Source organism: Acomys russatus, chromosome 5 (assembly GCF_903995435.1).
Source record: "Acomys russatus chromosome 5, mAcoRus1.1, whole genome shotgun sequence".
NCBI lineage: Eukaryota > Metazoa > Chordata > Mammalia > Rodentia > Muridae > Acomys > Acomys russatus.
Genome location: NC_067141.1, coordinates 24,295,183 through 24,311,102, shown reverse-complemented (window position 1 = coordinate 24,311,102; position 15,920 = coordinate 24,295,183). Strand labels below are relative to the sequence as shown.

At 50.5% G+C, this 15,920-nt stretch overlaps 1 protein-coding gene across 5 annotated transcripts in view; it reads right to left on the bottom strand.

Moving 5' to 3' along the window:
- Shank2 (SH3 and multiple ankyrin repeat domains 2) overlaps window positions 1–15,920 on the bottom strand; it is a 433,328-nt gene that overhangs the window by 360,669 nt on the left and 56,739 nt on the right. For all 5 annotated transcript variants that reach the window (XM_051145729.1, XM_051145730.1, XM_051145731.1 and 2 more), the window contains exons 6-7: window positions 8,398–8,549; window positions 6,923–7,090 (exon numbers count right to left, since the gene is read on the bottom strand). In XM_051145729.1, the coding sequence (XP_051001686.1) occupies window positions 6,923–7,090; window positions 8,398–8,549 (320 nt within the window). The remainder of the gene's footprint in view (window positions 1–6,922; window positions 7,091–8,397; window positions 8,550–15,920) is intronic.

Genomic DNA, 15,920 nt, shown 5'->3' with positions numbered 1-15,920 from the left:
GCTATACATACAAAAGTAAACAAAAGCAGCTTTTCTATCTGATGGATACCAGCTAGAGGCAAAATGGAGGAGAAGCTTCACTGGACAAAGGACATAGTCAATATAGACAAGAAATGTCAATGCCAAAGCTGCGGGTGAAATTGTGCATGTCCTGGCGGCCTAAGGGATCACCCCAAAGGCTAGCTCACTGTGACAGGGAAGGAGTAGAACTCACGGGGACACCGCTAGTCATGTCAAGTGGTCACCACAGGCCACCTGACAGCACAGGATGCCATGAGCATAGTGGCAGTAGCTTGGTGACAATCCTGCCAAATGCATACCTGGGTGTCCTCAGGCCATGGCAGAGGCACATAGACAGAAAGGCGATCTAGAAAACAACTGTCCTGAAGTCTGAAAGGAAACCTTGGGAAGGCAGAGGGGCCAGAGGACACAATGGGTTTTCCCACAAACAGGGTCCAGTCCAGACCCAGGGTGTACCCTCTGGCCATCAAGGGCATGGCTGAGACAACTGTTAAAAATCAAATGTGGTCTGCAGTGAAGCACACCAGGAGGCAGCTCCTCGCTGCTGTATGAGTTCCTACGCTTGCAAACACTCTGTAGAAAGATCTAAAAGAGAGATCCTGAATGTTACCAGAGGGCAGAAGCCAGGCCCTGTCCCCTGCAGGGCCCAGTGGACACAGCTTCCAAGGGGGATGGAGGTCAGCGAGCAAACCAAACTCAGCACATAAAACTGCCTCGGACTCTCCTCTCTCCCCATTTCCTGGCTTTCAAGAAAATATGTTCTTGGGAGTCACCTAAACATATTGTCTCAGACACCCCTGGGGAGGAGTGAGCATGAGTATTTAGAATAAGTTCCCCCTCAGAATGCTGGGTTCACTCCAGCTGTGACCAGCAGCCTGCCTGCCACTTACCAACCAGCAGATTTGCTATGAATAAAGAAGCACTGAACCTTCCTCCAAGCACTACACTGCCACCTGCGGGACACTTGAGGTAAATCTCCTATTAAACACTGCAGAACAGGCTGAAAAACCTCCGGGACACCAGCAGAGTCCCAAACCGGGGGTGTTACAGTGTCACTATTTGGAGACAGGTCTCTAAGGACGGTAGTGAGGGAGGATGAGTGCGGGCTCTACACCACAGCTACAGACCCTTAAAAGAAGACTGGCCAGTGAGGCGGTATGCCTCGGCAATTAAGCGCACTGACTGCTCTTCCAGAAGACCTGGGTTCAATTCCCAGCATCCACATGATGGCTCATAACCATCGGTAACTCCAGTTCCATGGGACCTAACACTAACACCCTCGTCTGGCCCCCACAGGCACTATATGCACATGATACATACGCATATGTGCAGGCAGAACACTCACACACACAAAATACAATAAATAAATCTTAAAAAAAAAAAATGCCAGGTGGTGGTGGTGGTGGTGCACACAAAGGCAGGTGGATCTCTGTGAGTTCAAGGCCAGCCTAGTCTACAGAATGAGTTCTGGGGCAGCCAAGGCTTCACACAGAGAAATCCTTTCCTAATTAAAAAATAAAAAAGAAATAGAAAGGAAGGAAGGGAGGGAGGGAGGGAGGGGAGGGAGGGAGGGAGGGAGGGAGGGAGGGAGGGAGGAGAGCTGGCTAAGACACACCGAGGACAGCCATGTGAAGTCACAGTATAGGACATGACAAGATGATGACCATGTGGGGAAAGTGACATGTATGGTCACAGCTCTAGCTGTATACAGGCAGTGCAGAAAGTGTCTCATAGATACTCTTGCATTTAGCTGTTTCAAGAGCTCTGTGAAATTTCTGAGGAGACACAGCCCTTGCCCAGGCCACCTAGGAAGTATGAGAGAGTTTCTAGGCTGCCCACACTGAGCAAAAATCACTCCATGGGCAGTGTGAGGTAAAGATGCCATACTGACGACAATGATGCAGACTCATAGAGTATGGGAGCAAGTGGGAGTCAGTGAGAGCCATTATGACCTAGCCTCTTGGCCAGGTAGCTGTCTTCTCCCTGAGGTCTTGTCTGCACCATAGCTGCATGTGTGTCTTCGTGGGGGCGGGGGGGATAAAAGAACTGAAAACTCCCAGGTTCTACCTGATGTCCTTGAGTGGTGGGAATGCATTTGGTTTATTTAAGGAAGGGTGTGTGTGTGTGTGTGTGTGTGTGTGTGTGTGTGTGTGTGTTTTCCCAGGTGTCCACATTGAACAGGTATTTATTTTGAGAACAAGGAAAATAATTAGTTCCATTTAAACATCAAACTTTAAAGATACAAGTTCAAGGGGGCTGGAAAGATGGCTCAGAGGTTAAGAGCACTGTCTGCTCTTCCGGAGTTCCTGAGTTCAATTCTCAGTAACCACATAGTGGCTCACAACCATCTATAATGAGATCTGGTGCCCTCTTCTGGCCTGCAGATGTACATGCATACACAACATTGTATACATAATAAATAAATAAATAAATGTTTTTTTTAAAGATACAAGTTCAAGGGCTGCAAAGATGGCTCGACAGTTAAGAATATTTCCTGTTTTTCCAAAGGACCCGGGTTCAATTCCCAGAACTGACATGGCAGCTCACGAACATCTGTAAATCCAGTTCCAGAGAATCCAACACCCTCTGTGCCCCTCATGGGCACGGCACACATATGGCATGCATTCAGGCAGGTGAAACACTTATACACACAAAATAAAAATAACTAACAATTAAGACAAAGTTAATAATGTTTTCTGCTCTTCCAGAGGGCCCAAGCTCAGTTCCCAGCACCCACATTAGGGGGCTCACAGTTGCCTATTAACTCCAAGCTCAGGGGATTTGGCACCCTCTTCTGGCTCCTATGGGTGCCTGCACTAAAGCTCATGCCCACACACATACACACATACATAAATAAAAATAAATGCTTTTTAAAAAGATACGAGTTTGCAGATATGAATTCAAACAAGAGCTCTAGTCACGTCAGGCATGCAGCCCAGAGCAGAAACGCCCTGCCTGTGCTATGAACCTGGCTTCGCACAGACAGCCAAGGGACAGCTCTGAGAACCTCCAGGCAGCTGGCCAGGTACTTGTCATGTGTGCTATCAGGAGATGGTTCCAGGGCTATCAGGAGAAATATGTCTACACAGCAGGATGCTACAACAGACGGCAGTGCTACCTACACCGACAGAGGAACCACCTTTAAATCCTAAGCCCAGAAACCCGGGCTTGGGGGTTATTCCAAGATGGCTAGAACTAATCTAGGTGGACCACTGCAAAGCTCACCCACACTATGCGTTTTCTTCCTCTCCAAACACTGTTGTATTAAGGACGGTTTCTGCTTGAGAGGCCTGCAGGTGAGACGAAGGAGAACAAGACAAGGCAGGAATGCACTCAGTTGAGCCAACTGCTTGCTCTGTGACCTTGGCCAAGTTGCTTACCCTCTCTGGGCTTGTTAATTTACCTGTTAACAAGGACAGGGAGCACTCTGCTCAGGTGCTTTGAGGACACACCAAAGAGTGCGTGGGAGCAGTGTTTGGCTGGCTAAGTGTGAACAGTGGCTAGAAGCATAACCTAGAAGTTATTGGCTAGAAGATGTTGGCTCCATCTCCTACTCCTGCCAGGTCTGTGCAGGGTCAGCCAGGTATCACTCTATTTAACGGGGACAGTAGTCTGAGGCTAAAAGAGACAAAAAAAGCTAGGCAGAAAAGACCCTAGTTCTTCAGAACATGGCTTTCTCCGGCTTGTCTGAAACTGACCACTAGAGGGCAGTCCAAACCCTGCAGCTAAGCTGAGGAAAGGCAAGACTCAAGACTCCTCAGCCAACAGAGTTAAGTCTTTCAAGGTCTCCACCGCACCACAGTCTGGGGGCTGAGACGCTGAGGATCTGATGGATCTGGGTGGCCCCGAGGTGGCTCTCATCTTTGGGGCCCAGGAACCAGAGACAGCCAAGGGCTGTCCAAGGTGAGGACCAGAGTCACGTGGTTTAAATAAAAAGGGCCAGATCTGTTAAGTGTGGTATCCTTGGACTGTGAAGAGGGGCTGTCCTGATGGAAGGAGGAGCAGGCAAGAAGGCTGGGGTGGGGGTGGGCAGAGAGAAAGAGACAGGTGTGCAAGTGTGCAGGGCAGAGGGGCCACAGTCACCCATCTCCTACTCCAGGACTCAAATGGCTGCTGTCACTGCATGAGCCGAGGAACCACCACCACATGGGGCGACAGAGTACATATACCTGGTCCTACATGTCCCTGTGTGTTTGGGGGGCAAGGGTGGGGGCACATGTATGCGTGAGTGCGTGCATGTACATGTGCATGCTTTGGTATGTGATTTTTAAAAACTGTCTCCTGTCTAGCTTTCCTCATGTATCAGGCAGGAAGTCCATCTGGTATCAGGACACTGAGTGGGTGGCAGGTGTTGCTGATGATCAGGCAGTAATGCTCACGGCTGTGTGAACTATAGGTGGGCAGGCACCTGAGGTATAGTGGCGTCTCCAGCAAAGTGCTGTGAAGATGAGGGGGATGGACGACAGGCCAGGAATCCCCTGAGGCAGCTGCAGTACTGCAGATACAAACAAGCAGGTAACGTGCATGGGTGAGAGCCGGGCTAGGCCAGGGAGTCAGCCAAACAAGAAGCCACCACCAACCCTGCCCAACACTGTGGGAGGGCTCAAGAGAGCCAGGACTGAGCACAGGGCTGAAGGCTGGCCCTCACCTTAGCCTAGGGACGGAAGCGGAAGCAGCAAGAATTTAGAGGAAGGAGGGAAGCAGGTAGACAAGACCCTAGAGTGTTTCTCAGGGCTATAAAAGTCAGGGTTCTCCAAAGAGACAGAACAGTTACGGGGCAAATGTGCACAGAGCCTGCTCTCCATATACGTGACCTCTGTCACCTGTGGGGTCTACAGCCACGGATAGAAATACTTGCAGAAATTTTGCATCTGTACTATACACACACATGGACTTTTTTCTTCTTGTCCTTAGACATTGGAGAACCACCATTTTCAGTGAATTCATACCATTCAGGTTATTATAAATCATGCCTGTAATCGCAGCCCTGGGAGGCTGTCTGCCTAAAGTTCAAGGCTACCTTATTCTGTGATCGAGATCCTGTCTCAACAAACAAACAAACAAACAAACAACCATCAAAACCAGAAAATATCAAAAGAGTCAGCTTAAGATGGCTGAACACTCCTGGGTATATGTGTGTGTTGTGTGTAAATGCCACAATGTGTTACAGAAGGGATTAGGGCATCTTGAATCTTGGTATCACCAGAAAGTCCTGGAAGGGGACCCCTGAAGATCCTGAGAGATGGCTGTACTTTGAATGCATATATGGAGGGAGAGATGGAGGGAGGGAAGGAGGGAGAAAGAGAGAGAGAGAGAGAGAGAGAGAGAGAGAGAGAGAGAGAGAGAGAGAGAATCTAAAATCATAATCTTTAAAAGAGTTGGTTTCCACAGTGATGGGGCAGCCAGGGTGAGGTCCACAGGGAGGCTGGAAGCCTGGTGAACCACTGGTGGGGCAACTGGAGCCTGAAGGCATCTGGGGCAGAGCTTGCTTTTTCTGGGTACCTCAGGCTTCCCACAAAAGACCTCTGCTGATTGGACACATGGAGGGTCACCTCCTTCCCTGAAGTCTACTGGTTTCTGAAGCGCCCATCCCACCTTACAGAACACTATCAGAACAGCGCCATGAATAATTCTGAGTCAGCACCTGGTGCCACGTCCCAGCAACCTGTAACCTAAAGTTAACCGCCCCCATCCCCGTAGGGAGAAAGTCTGTCCTTCACAAAGTAAGCACAGGAATGGCAGCCAGTCTCACAGCAGGTAAATGAACAAGATGGTCATTGCACTTGCTGCTTGGAGGTCCCCACCTAGTGTGGGGTTCCAGCAGCAGGTGACAAAGAGGATCACTCACCCCATACAGGCGTGGGGCCTTCTCCAGGCTGTGGGGCTCCACAGTCCAGAACCAAACCCCCACAAGCTACAGGCCAGGTGAGGGCAGGACCTGCGATCCCCAAGTCCCTCTGCTGGAGTCTGCAGCGCTAGGCCCTGGAATGCACTCGGTGGGCATGCAAGCCCTCCCTCCACGAGGGTCAGGTGTGGAAGGCAGCACAGGCATTGAGAGACTAAGACCCATGATAGACAATCACCATATCAAGGCCACGTGTGAGTCGATCGCAGCTGTCTTCCCAGACCTTCCTGCCCGCTTGCCCACCCGCCCAGACCCGTTCTCCACCCAGATCAAAGGCCTTGACTTCCAGGCTATCAGCTCCAGTTCTGGAGGACTCAACATCCTTCTGATAGCTCTTGGACTCAGCGATGCTGGCCCAGCCCCACGCAGCCAGCTCCACCACTCTCGGGAACACAGGGTCTCCCAGTCTCAAAGTTAGGGACTGTCTGGCTTGTGTGCAGGTCTCAACCTTGAACTTGGACCTTTCGTTCCAACACCTGGGTCACCAGAGGCTGTTCTTCTAGAACCAGCAGATGGATTTTGTTTCTTGCCAGGGTCATAGGTGTCATACCTCCTGGCCCCACGGTTACAAGGTCATAGCTGATATATCCCCCAGCCTCATGGTTAGAAGACAGTGTCTGAAAACCTCATGCCTTGTGCAAGGAAATCAGGCCTCATCCTGGGTCCTGCTCCCTTCTTGCCATGTTCCTAGGGCCTGGAGATCATGGCGAGGCACGTACACCTTCAGCCCCATCCCCACTCTAGATGACTGTTGCTATAGACACAGGGCGCCCTCACGTGGCCACCTAGTTTCTCCTGCAAAAACGGGAAATGGCCATCTCAGGAGAACGTGTCAGCACGTAAATGCTGTGGCTGATTAATGGAAACTTTTCAGGACCTTGGGGTAGATCATCCAAGATGCCAGAAGGGGCCTGATACCCGGTTCTGTGGTCTGCGTCTGGCATCACAGGGAGGGGAGCTAAGCAGTGGGCATGGCGAGCAGAGGCACAGCCGTACCTGGTGAATCTCGTGCCAGCCGTTCTCGTCCTTGCAGCACACGGAGGCATGCTCGTGGAGAAGGAGCTCGCAGCAGTAAGGGTCTCCCCCCACAACGGCCGTGTGATACAGTGGTGTGAGCCCGTAGCTGTCTTTGTAATCTGGGGAGGCACCAAGCTCCAGGAGGGTCTAGGGGGAAGAACTTAAAGTTGTCACTGGTCTCTCACACACATGGAAAGAATTGAAGACACACGTGGACCACATTCCCACAGGCCAGGCTGACTCATGCTGGCCACCTGATGTTTCCCTCTGACACACACACAAAACTGGAGAGTCCTAACTGCCGAACTGGAAGTGACAGGTGATATTCAGGGATGCATGGATGGCACCTGCACCCAGATAATGACAGTCGGCAGCCATGGCTCCTTGACAGGTTCCTGCTGGCACCTGCAACCCTGTATCCCAGAAGACAGCTGTGGAGAGCCATCCGGGTAGCATTTGCTAAAGACAGCCACCGCATTTGAATTAACTAACACACGGGACGGTGCGACCCCAGGGAGTCAAGCGGGTGGTGAGCCTCTGGGCAGGGTCAGGAGCATGTGGAATTTCTGAAAGTCTGTGGGAAGGTACAGCTGAGGTGAGGCGGGGATGGCAGAAGTAAGAGGAAAGCCTCCATCTCAGATCAAGCTGCAGCCAGAGGACCTGACCTCCTCCTCAGGCTTGGATGGAGAGCAGGCTGGGGCCCACACTCTCTCCTGACAATGTGGCATAAGCTGCCAGGCAGGGGCAAGAAACAAAGATGTGGGAAGAAGGAATATGGAGAATGAGGGGAGAGAGAGAAAGGGAGGGAGGGAGGGAGGACAGAGGGATAGAGGGATGGGGGGGGAGAAAGATAATGCCTGGCAGTGGAGAGAGGATGGGTATAGTAAGGGTGGGGGAAGGACAGGGGAACTTGGGCCTGAGAAAAGACAGGCATGGGAAGATGAGCAATGGAAAAAGGTGTGGGGAAGATAGGTGTCACAAGATAGGTGGGGAATGGATCTGAAAAGGTTGGGGTGACAAAAGAGGGTGGGAAGATGGCTATGGCCAAGGGGAAGATGGGTGTACTGGGTGCCACACAGTTCAGGATAAGATGGCTGTGGGTACAGTTGTCTGACTCCCAGAGATGCAATGCAGGGGGCAACAATGCTTGCTGTCAGTACTACTACTACTACTGGATTTGAGGCCTCCTCTGAGGGACAGTGACAAGGTTTAGTGCCAAGTCATGTGTTAGAAACATGAGCCTTTTGGGGGGAGTAGAGATCCTTAAGGTGGCTCAAGGCAGTTGTAGAAGCAGCTATACCAGGGTGGGGCAGGAGAGGCTGGCACTCAACTGTCCTTCTGAGTTCCAGTGGGGACAAGATTCATGGTTCCCTGGGGAGAAAGCCATTGTGAAGATAGCTCAGGGGACTAGACAAAGGACACTTCTGCCCACACAAGGCAGGCTCGGGACATACCTTCAGGGCAACCTGGTTCCTCGTCCGGGCAGCCTTGTGAAGGGCGGTCATCCCATCCCTGGCGCGGAAGTCTAGATGTGCACCCCCATTTTTGAGAGCTTTGATGACCTCCATGGAGTCATCGAGCTGGGCAGCCAGGGTCAGGGGCGTCTCTGAGGGGACCAAACACAAGGGCTTTAGAACACATTCTCGGAGAAGGATGCCAAGCCCCACTGCGCATTCGGCCACATTAGCGTCCTTGAAACTGAGCAGGTCCTTCTATGCACCTATGGTTCCTGAGAGTCCACACAGTTGGGGTGACAAAGACAACCACATGACAATGACAGAGACACATGAGGTCACATGCAAACCAGAACAGTAGCCACAGGGTTCCCATAATGTGGGCCTTGGTGCTATGAGTCCTACAGAGTCCCACCACCTCACTGAGGACAGAAGCCCGGGCACCATCTTGACATGTCCCTCCTTGGAGCAACTGGCTAGAACTCTAATGCGACACTGGGAAGGCCAGCACTCTTTCTTTTTTCTGTTTCATGATGCACAGAGACCCTTTGTGGGTGTCAGAAACTAGGCTGCAGGGTTCCCACACAGATAAGAACTGTAATCCTTTAGGTGCCACATTCAGGTGATCAAAGAACGCCAGGACAGCCTACAAGTTCCTGTGACCCAGAGTGACAACATTCTTGAGCAGTGGTTCTCAGCCTTCCTAGTCTGCAACCCTTTAATATAGTTCCTCATGTTGGGGTGACCCCCAACCATAAAATTATTTCGTTGCTACATCATAACTGTAACTTTGCTACTGTTATGAATCATAATGTAAGCATCTGATATGACGGAGAGCTGATATGCCACGTCTCTGAAAGCATCATTCAATCCCTAAAGGAGTTACAACCCACAGATTGAGAACTGTTGGTCTAGAGTCTCCATCCCGAGGCAGGAGAGGAAGCTCAGTGGGTACAGTACCAGCCACACAAGCACAAGGACCTGAGTTCAAATGCCCAGCCCCCACATAAAAGCTGAGTGCAGGTGTGTGTGTCTGTCCCCCACCCCAAGAGGATCAGATGGGTCCTGAGGGCTCACTGGCCAAGTCCAGCCCAAACAGCAAGCCTCATGTTATGTGAGAGCTGGGTCACACGGGTGTTTGCAACACAGTGTCTTGGAAACAGTCCTCATTTCTCATATGTTGAAATTGTTTTGATTTTTAAAACACTTCAGAACTTTAGCAAGTACACCTGAGCTGGTACCCCCAGATTTGAACTGCTTGACCTTAAAGTTACACACATACCATCACCCTAGAAATATCCTGGGAGGGCTGTAGGCAGGATGTATTCCAAGAGGCACCAGGAGGAAGGGAGAAAGGCAGGACCCTGGCAGGCCAGCTGAGAGCTCCAGCTAGGCTGCAGAGATATGTCACACCTGGGAGGGGCAAGGTAGGGATGTAAGGGCTCAGAGTGGCAACTGGAGGGCACGTGCGTGCGTGCGTGCGTGTGTAAGATAAAGGCTCCGGGAAATCAAGTATCTGGAGGGGTGATTCCTCCCATGTCAGGAGACAATATGGTAGTGAAAACCAGTCCTCCTCTGAAGGGCTGGGTGGCCTCTAGCGGGGTTCTTGAAACATTGATTTAGGAGGCTGGAGGCTCACAGGATGGAAAATTTAATAAAGGGAGGAATGATGAGTGTATCGCAGATGTGGGGAGTGCAGGTGGGGCACCCAGGCTGACCTGAGTGTCTCTAAGTGTGACATGCAAGATGCACAATAAATAAGCCATGGGAACCGCTTTCCAGCTTGATTCAGAGGCCACAGGGTCACTGTGAGCTCCACCCCCCCAGCATCAGGAACTACTTTTCTCTCTAATATCAGCTGCCGCCATCTTTATCAGAGCAGCTGAGCCCACAGGAGATCCCAGTCAGGCTGGTGGATGTTCTCTCAGAGGATGAGGGGAAGGGGAGGGTCACCAGACCCAGATCTGAGAGCCAGCTGCTCCCACCTGGCCTCCCCTCCCAGGTGTATGTAATTCTGCCCAGCTACATGTGGTCTCTTCGACGGTGCTAGAGGATACAAACTGAAGGTTAATGGAGATGGGGGTGGGGGGGGAAGGGCTTTATCTATGCGGATATGGGGACATTATCCATGTTGGGGTGGGACTTTGCAGTGATGCAGCTGTCTTATGGTCACCACCACACCCACAAGTAACCCCTTCACCAAGGTTCCTGTGAGAGACCCCTCAGCCAGGCTCCTGTGTGAAGTGCCCCCTCACTGTGCTCCTGTAATTAAACCTGATTGAGCTATTGGTCTGGGCTGGTCTTGGGGTTGTTTCTTTGTTCTGGTTTATCCAATGTAAACAGAAATTCACTCACGTCTTCCCATGGAAAGTTAAAGCAATGCACAGATTGACACTAACAATAAAATAGAAGCACAAAATTACACATTGTCAGAGTGATTTTCACAGCGTCCATGAATCAGGCTTTATAAGCAAGCTAGAGATGACGCAGGCTGCCGGGGAGGAGGTACAGGGGTTCTGTGTGACTTGAGCATCCCAGAGCTCAGACCGGAGGGGTCCCAGAGTCCATCCCTCACAGATGTGGAGGGACACCTGCATACAGTAACACCCACACAGAGACTGAATAACCAGTAAGTGGCAGCAAAGGGGACAATCTCACAGATAGACATGAGTCTCTACTGTGCACCCCCAGGAGGCAGAACATAACTCCCAACTCCTTAACAGTGGGCTGTGACAACTGTATGGGATGGGCTCCACAGGTGACTCTCAGGAAGAAAGGCTGCAGACAGGGCCATGCTAGGGGAGGTCTCGGTCAGCATCATAACACTCAGTTTGGAGGAGCCTTCCATACATAGTGAGAGGGGTGTTTTACCTCCGTCAGCTTCTTCCCCAGCCCCATGCTAACTCATGTTTACAAGAGTGCACTGGAGGGGCATCTGAATAAATACTGCTTCTCAAAGCTGCCAGGATCGTCACCAAGAAAACAAACCCAAGCTACCATTCAAAGCCATGCTGCCTACAGAGACGTGACGAGTAAAGATGACACGGGCCCTCTGAAGTCCTCAGACAGGAAGAGAACATCTGGGGAATCTGAGGAAATCAGAATAATGCACGGGCTCTGTAACACTCCCATGTATGTGGCTATGCCACAGTGACGTCAGATGTTAGTTTGCAGAACCTAAGAAAGGTTTATTAAAAAATGAACAACAAAACAAATAAACAAAAGCAACATCAAACAGCTTAGGGCTGGAGAGATGGCTCTGCAATTAAGAGCACAGGCTGCTCGTGCAAAAGACCTGAATCTGGCTCCCGGCACCCATTTCAGATAGTGCACAATTGCCTGTAATTTCAGCTTCATGGGCTTCTAGGTCCTCTACTGACCTCTATGGGCAAACACACACACACACACACACACACACACACACACACACACACACCATACACATAAATAAAAAATTTAAAGTTAAAAAAAAAAAAAACACTCAAGGCTCTTACTTAGGGTGAAGGACTTAACGTAAAACCACTATTCCTCACAGACTCAGAGAAAAATATTTCCAAAACAAACACAAATGTATGAGCTGCTAATATCCAATATGCACAAAGAACTTGCAGACTCAGTAAACTAGTCCCAAAGTAGGTTAGACACCTTCACAGAAACCTGAAGAAAGAGAACGGACAGGTGGTGAGTTATACATGAAAGATGCGCTGTGTGACAGGGCCTAGGAGATACACTCACGCCTCAAGGGGGACTTGGCAGGGGTCATGCTGCAGGCACTGAGAACAGCTACACACAAAACACTGAACCCCTAACCCACAGAGAACAGACAGCCCAGCTCCCCCAGCACAAATGAGTCAGGATGCAGCCACCTAGAGCATCTTGAAGGGCAGTCAGCGCAGTTTTACAGAATGAAGCACAATGGGGCTACAGAGATGCCTCAGCAGCTAAGAGTGCTGACTGCCCTTCTAGAGAACCTGGGTTCAATTCCCAGCAACCACTTTGTGTTTGGTAGCTTTATATCAACTTGGTACAAGCTGAAGTCATTTGAGAGGAGGGAGTCTCCATTAAGAAAATGCCTTCAGAAGATTATGCTGTAGGGCATTTTCTCAATTGACAAGAAACTGATTGACATGGCAAGTCCCATCCCACTGTGAATGATTGCCATCCCTGGGCTAGGGGTCCTGGGTTCTATAAGAAAGCAGGCTGAAAAAGTCACTGGGAGCAATCCAGCAAGCAGCATCCCTCCATGGCCTCTGCATCAGCTCCTGCCTCCAGGTTCCTGCCCTGCCTGAGTTCCTGTCCTGACTTTCTTTGGTGATGAACAGTGATGTGGAAGTGTGAGCCAGATAAAACCTGTTTCCCCCAACTCGCTTTGGTAATGCTGTTTCATCACAGCAATAAAAACCTTAAGACATGCATGAGGACTCTCAACTGTCTGTAATGCCCGTTCCAGGAGATCTGGTGCCCTCTTTTAGCCTCCATTGGCCCTGCACACATGTGGTATACAGACATTCATGCAGGCAAAACAGCCATACACATGAAATAATTATAATTATTTAAAAACACACACACACACACATCCCATGCAGCCACGTTCGTGTTCTAGGGGTTTCCACAAGTTAAGTTGAAAATATATGCCCAAGCTGGGTATGGTGGAATACGCCTGTTCCTAAGCACTCTGAGAGTCTGAGGCAAGAGGACTGCTTTGAGTCTAAGGTTAGCCTGAACTATTTGAGTGAGACTTTGTCTCAAAAAACAAACAAATCCAAAAAACAAAAGAATAAAATAAAAGAGGAAAACATACATTCATAATTATTAAAATTACATAGAATCTTCTCTCGATCCTAAGTAAATAGATTTTTAAAATTCGTACTGAATGGGAAGAATTGTTCCTCAGGACTATGACGAATGGAGTTGGGCCAATGAGATGGCTCAGTAGCTAAAGGTGCTTGCAGAGAAAAACCTAGCAATCTGAGTTCAAGCCCCGGAACCCACTTAACAGTGGAAGGTGAGAAATGACTCCACAGGGCTGTCCTCTGACCTCCACCTATGTGCATGGTGCACACACTTCCCCGAACACACAATTAAATAAATACAATAAAGAGATATAAACAGACATGGATGAACTTTGGGAACAAGTGAATGAAGCCAGTCTGACACACAGTGCCTGGTTCCCACACTAACATTCTAGGAAAGGAGAAGGTGACAGGCAAGCACATGGAGTGTTTAGACAGTGATGGGGGTCCCAGATGAAGCCTGATACAGGAGTCACACACCTGGCAACCCCCACCGAATCTGTGACCACTCCCCACCAAGAGTGGCCCTACTTTGAACCCCAGGCCTCAGTTATGACAAACACATCACATCAGTGCTGTAGCAGGGGAGGCTGGGGTGGGGGCATATGCGGACCCACTTAGTGTTGTTTGATTAATTTGAGACGTGGTCTCATGTATCCCAGGCTAGTTACCAACTTGATATGTAGCTGAGGATGGCCTTGAGCTCCAGACCCTCTTGCCTCCACCTCCTGAGTGTTGGGATTGCAGGCATATGCTACCACAGTTGTTTGCTGTTTGGGCAGCAGTTGGGCCAGACACAGGCTCTGTCTGCATGCTCTGTGTCTAAGACACAGTGGGATTTTTCCGTGAGCCTGGAACTGGTTCTCTATGGACCCTAGACCCAAGCTCAGGCTCATTTCCTTCCCAGGCTGCCTCCCCTGGTCCACCTTCCTTATCTTCTAGCTTGTGTACTTTGTGAGCTTCCCATGCTCCCTCAGGAGCAGGTGCATAAAGAAGGATTGCAAAATAACTAGGTACCATATCCAAGCTCCCGCCTAACAACGGGCCTCTTTATTAGAACTCCAAGGACCAACCAGATGCACCCCCACTTCCTGGAAGGGGCTATTTATGAACCAGCAGCAGGCCGCCTTCATTTGCACACCTCTAGTTGTCTACAGACTCATGTCTATAAGACTCAGAACCCCACTCCCTCCAGGCACAGTCATTCCTGGGGTATCAATCATGCACTGTGATTCACTGTGTGACGGCTACAGACCGGAAGTCACCAGACAGGGCCCCCTCCACTCCCCAAGCCACAGAGCTCCAAGTGAGGGGAAGCAAAATGCCCACCAAAGCTTCTAATTGGACCACATGGGAACTGGATGGGGCTCCTCAGGAGTCCACCACAGTCACAAGTAGGAGGAAACAGCATCTCTCAGGGATGATAAAGACTTAGAGGCCACCCCCAGCTCCACCGACAGCCCTGGGGCACCACTGCGTGGAGCCTCTCTCTTGATGTGCTGCTTTGGGATTTTTGTCAACTTGCCATAAGCTAGAATCGCCTAGGAAGCAGGAATCTCAGTTGAAAAAATGCCTCTTTCAGACTAGCCTGTGTACATTTTCTTGATTAACTGTTGTTGATGTGGAAGGTGCCACTCCTGGGCTAGTGGTCCTGGACGCTGTCAGAAGGCAGGCTGAGCAACCCTTTGGGAGCAAGACAGTAAGCAGCACTCCTCTGTGGCGTCTGTTCCCTTTGCTACCCCAAGGTTCCTGCCTTGCATTTCTGCCCTGACTTCCCTTCGCCACAAGCTACAACTGGAAGCTGAAATAAACCCTTTTCTCCCAAGTTGCTTTTGGTCGCTGCGATCATCACAGCAACAGAAAGGAGACAAGGGCTGGTAGTAACCAGTTCCTACAGGTGAGCCCAGATGAGCAAATGTCTCAGTAAGATCAGCCTGGTGGGGAACTGTCCTATTCTGGGCCTTTCACGAAGGCTTTGGGCATACAGCAAGTTTCCAGTTTCCTTAATCAGCTACCTTTCTCTCACCTGAGTACCCCTCAAGCTCAGAAACCCACGGTGTAAAAGAAAAGTAATGATGGATGGGCTAAGTCTCCTAGGGCTGTCAGTGTGGCCGCCTTTCCAGGGCTTGGAGATGACATCCATCTGATTCCCAAGGTCCCATCATGGCAGAGAGGGACCCAAGAACCCCTCCACTAGGAGAGAAGTCTTCACTTTTCTCTTCGTGTTATTCAACAGATTTGACATTTCCAGAAGCTACAGGCATCTGCTATTGTTGGCGGACCATGTGGTTGAAAGTGGCAGGTCACCCCACCAGGATTCCCATCTCACTTGCATGTCACTCAACCCAGAATGACTGCCTCCCTGATTATGGCTCCCCAGTACAGCTAACTCTGGGATGCAGAGCTGAGGCTCCTCCCTGGGGCTCGTGGCATGTCTTGGTCTTCCGAAGGCAGCCGAATTTGACTCTCCACAGACAGAGCAAAGGCGTCTTGATGTGCAGCCAGTCTGCTGCACAGGGAGCGACTCAGAAAGTCACCAGACCCAGGTTGGAGCTTCCCGGATGCGGAGCAAAGTCCGCTAGAGCTAGAGGGGGCAAGCACCCATCTGGAACCAAAGCCTTGGGGGCTGGCGGCGGGGGATGGCTCCTCTACTAAAGCGTTTGCTGTGCAAGCAGGGGACCTGAGTTCAGATCACAAAAGCCAGATATGGTGGCATCCAGTGCAAGGGAT